This window comes from Toxorhynchites rutilus, chromosome 3, assembly GCF_029784135.1.
Source record: "Toxorhynchites rutilus septentrionalis strain SRP chromosome 3, ASM2978413v1, whole genome shotgun sequence".
In the NCBI taxonomy this organism is placed as follows: Eukaryota; Metazoa; Arthropoda; class Insecta; order Diptera; family Culicidae; genus Toxorhynchites; species Toxorhynchites rutilus.
In genome coordinates this window covers 313740437-313744342 of record NC_073746.1, presented here as the reverse complement: position 1 = coordinate 313744342, position 3906 = coordinate 313740437, and the positions used below count along the sequence as shown (strand labels likewise).

The window sequence follows — 3906 nt, the reverse complement described above, 5'->3', positions numbered from 1 at the left end:
GTGGGTTTACCGTGCGAAAGAGAAAACTAAGGCTTTCGAGTGGCATATCAGTGATTGCGCTCTTTTCTCGGGGAGCTTCATTACGCCACCGACGCTACTGTGCGTATATTCCGATCATAGGCGCAGTTACGGTAGACGCAGGGGGTCTTTTGAGATAATCATCCCGCGAAACTAATGGCAATTGATGCTTGCTTCGAGAATTATGATTCTATTACGATAACAACATACGATACTCAGTGCTAGAGAGAGGTTCGCGCTTGCGATCAATGCTCGTCGACTGACGATGATCGTTGAACATTCACTTTTTTCTGCTTAGACATATTTCCCTGTTACCATCAAATTCCCTGTCACGCAACTGCCTCCGGTGGTGATCGCTCGTCTGCTCGTCTGCCTTTTTTTTTGCAAAGCATTTCGGACTATGGCTTCCAGCCTAATTTGATCACCGGTTTATGTAACTAATGTTTTTATTGGCTTAATGATGAAATCAACTTATGAGCTAGTGGAAAAAATTGAACTAAATATTTCGTTTAAAACTTATTGGAAATGAGTGCGTCTTGGTAGACTTTCAGTGGAGCACTCTTCGTTTTGGAGCACCTGCGGCAGGGCTTTTTGGTGGTGGCGATGGTGGTTGATGCGGCTGCGCCTTTACCGCGCCCACGGCTAGCGTATCCACTGAGGCCGGAGCTCTTCACGGCAACGTCACCAACGGCTCCCAGCGTGCTGCTTATCACGCTGTGTGGTGTCGTGCTGACGTACGAAGATCCCTTGCTCTGTACTCGAACCACTGGAGCAACGGTGGTACTCGACAAACCCGAATGATCACTAGATTGAACGTTGATCACTCCAAGAGATCCCCCACTGGAATAGCCTGAGTAACCGCTGTTGCCAAGGTCGATGTAGCTTTGGTATCCGCTGGTGTCGGCGCCACTTCCGCTGGTGAAGCTACTGTAACTGCTACCACTGCTACCTGCGCTGGAATATCCGTAACCACTGTCACCACTGGCGGTGGAGTATCCACTCAGCTCCGGTTCGACAAGAGTGCTGACGGTAGAGTATATTACCGGAGCTGCCGTACTGCTAACGTAGGAATAGCTCGAGCCGACGTCTTGAGAGCTGCCGGTGCTATAGGAAATCGGAGCTGAGGTACTGCTGACATAAGAGTAACCCGAACCCGATGACAGACCGGAAGAATAGCCGGTAGCTCCGTTGTCCACAATCTTGAGACTACTTTCGTCGCTGTAAACAACTGGAGGTGCCACGGTGGATGCAACATACTTGATCTCCTGATGCTGCTGTTCTTCCTTCTTGGTCTTGTACTTGATGAAGAACACTTCAGGTTTGTTCTGTTTGGCTGGTTCCGAATTTTGAACAACCACTTCCTGGCGATGTTCCGGCTTCTGGTGCAACACATAAACGAGAGTTTTTTCTTCGTTCTGAGCTTGCGGAGCGACGACCACAGATTTTGGTGCCGGTGGGTTAGGAGCCTTAATGAATATGATTTTGTAATGTTTCTGCTTTTTCGCAACATGCTGAATAATCTTCGGCGCTTCGTACTCTTCCTTCTCTTCCGGTGGAAGATGAACGTAGACGTGTTTGAAGACCTCTTCAACTTTGGCCTGTGGCTGAATCAAGATGGTGGACTGTTGTGGCTGTTTGTAAGCAGAACCGAAGCTGATCGACTGTTGGTGCGATTGCTGCGTGTTTGATGATCCCCAAACACTGCTCAATTGCTGCGTGTGTCCACTCGATGAACCCCAAACGCTGGATTGTGACTGTTGTGGGTGATAGGACTGGATTTGTGGTTGCACTTGTTGGTGAACAATACGCGTTTTCGGCGGCTGGATAATTGTAGTCGTTATCGGAGTTTGGTGTACGTAAGATGATTGATGAATGTTTGCGAAAGCTGGCAGCGATTGTGGAATTGCTAGCTCAGGCTGTGGCGCAGGTTCCTCGCAATCATCCACTTCCGGTGAATAACTAGGCACCGACGGGAAATAAAGAGTGCTACTGATCGCTGGTGGTTCATAATGATATCCTTCTGGGGCAGCTAGGGCTGCCGCCACCACACTTAACACAATCACTAATCTCATGCCGAGGTCCGAAATTTGTAAGGATATCACCGCACTTTCCGAATATCGAACGCGCCGTAAACGAGCATAGAACGCGAATAACAAGCCACACGCAATGTGCTCCAGTTTTATAGACTTAAACTAGGAAGGACATCGACATCGACAAAATAGTTGCTCTGGTTCAACAATCCCTTTACCGGTATTTGTTGTCACTACCGTTGACTACTTTTTCTTTACAACCAACCAAGCGATTATGTAACGAGCGAAGCATTGAAACACAACAGCCGAAAAATCCAAAATCGCATTGACTCTCGTGATCCGAGTATTTGGATCGTTCGGGTCCTGCCCCCTTCAACAATGTCGCCCTCCTCAGGGGCTCCCAAAAACATCATTCCTTACGGTGACCCCCAGAAACAAAACCGGTAGAGCAAGTTGAAATTTCGGCACCCTGCGAACGATTGTTGTCTTGTTTTTTGATCGGGTTGTGTCAATTTCCAGTACTTTCATTTCAGCTATCACTAATATCACGCAAAAAAAAAACAAAAAAAAAAAACAGCAGGGCCAATTTCGGGCGCTGACATCATCTTAAAAATGTAGCAGATGCTGATTGGTTTATTTGTTTGCGTACAATGTGCCACCCGTGTGCGGGACTGTGTTCAGTGGGGTAACTTTCCGCCCCGCGAGAGGTCATTCCGATAGCATGCGGTTCGGACTTGCGAAAGAGAAGGAGCGATCAATAAACTCAGCTGATGTGGGGAACCGGTCAATTCACGGGTCCCGCACACTTACCCACTTACCCACTGCTCTACATCGGTGCACCGGGCGCGCAAGGGTTCGGGTTCCCGCTAGCAAGACGAATGGTCGCCCCTTTGTAACGCGGACAAGCGGGTGAAAGAAGCCCCATTCAAAGCAGCTCAACCTGACCGAAAACAAGAGAAGAAAAATGCATCCATTGGTGAAATAAAATCATGCGGTAAAAGTAAAATGGCCTTCGGAGATGGGGCGGCAGAAAAAAATAAAAAGTTGTACGAAGGAAGGCACGGTTACGTATTGCGGTTAGTTCGCTGGCGAAATTATGTTTCACTTATTTTTTGTGAGCCAGCGATTCTAGATCTTTCCTCTCATGCTTATTACGATGGCACAGAATGTTCGCAATCTATCCGCGTTGACGGCATTGAGCTTTGTATTACGAAATGAGGGAGTAGGCATGACAATATGGGTTTGAACACACTTTTAAAATAAAAACTATGAATGAAAATCAAATTAGTACTCTATGTGAATGCAAATCACTTTTGCTTGCAAGTAGCGAAAAAATATCATTCAAAAATTGTGTCTAAAGAGAATTTTATATTATAATAGTAAGTTTTGACGAGAATATCTGAAAATTCATAGGAAAAAGTTTAAATTAGGGTCAAAACAACGTACTTCTAGTAGGTGAATGACACAAAGAAAAAATTTCATACAAATTTCAGCAATTTAAAACTGCCTTAGGACCGACTAATCTGATAGAGAATAGTTGGCCCTCATACAAACTAATGTCGTATCCAGATGTCGACACCATTCCGCCGTCAACGTGAATAGGATTAATCCATCTGCCAGAACCAATATTTCGCTTGTCAGTTTGCAATCGCATCACTTTTTTACTGTTTGTTGATCACATTTGAGATTGCCCCCAGACGACGTCGGGTTAATAGCCATTCTGTAGATAATCCGAAAAGTTACAACAATATCATATTTCCATTACTTTATGTGATGTTAGGCTTCTAGTGGAATCGAATTTACTTCTTGCTTGCTTTTTTTGTAATACAGCCCGGACTCTATTATATACAGTCTCCGA

The 3906-nt window shown here is 45.7% G+C and overlaps 1 protein-coding gene across 1 annotated transcript; it reads right to left on the bottom strand.

The window, feature by feature from the left end:
- Nucleotides 1-486: 486 nt before the first annotated feature.
- On the bottom strand, nt 487-2264 carry LOC129778814 (la-related protein Larp4B-like). The gene has a single exon (XM_055785927.1). The coding sequence runs from the start codon at nt 2088-2090 to the stop codon at nt 528-530; it is 1563 nt and encodes a 520-aa protein (XP_055641902.1). The 5' UTR covers nt 2091-2264; the 3' UTR covers nt 487-527.
- Between the last annotated feature and the right edge of the window lie 1642 nt (nt 2265-3906).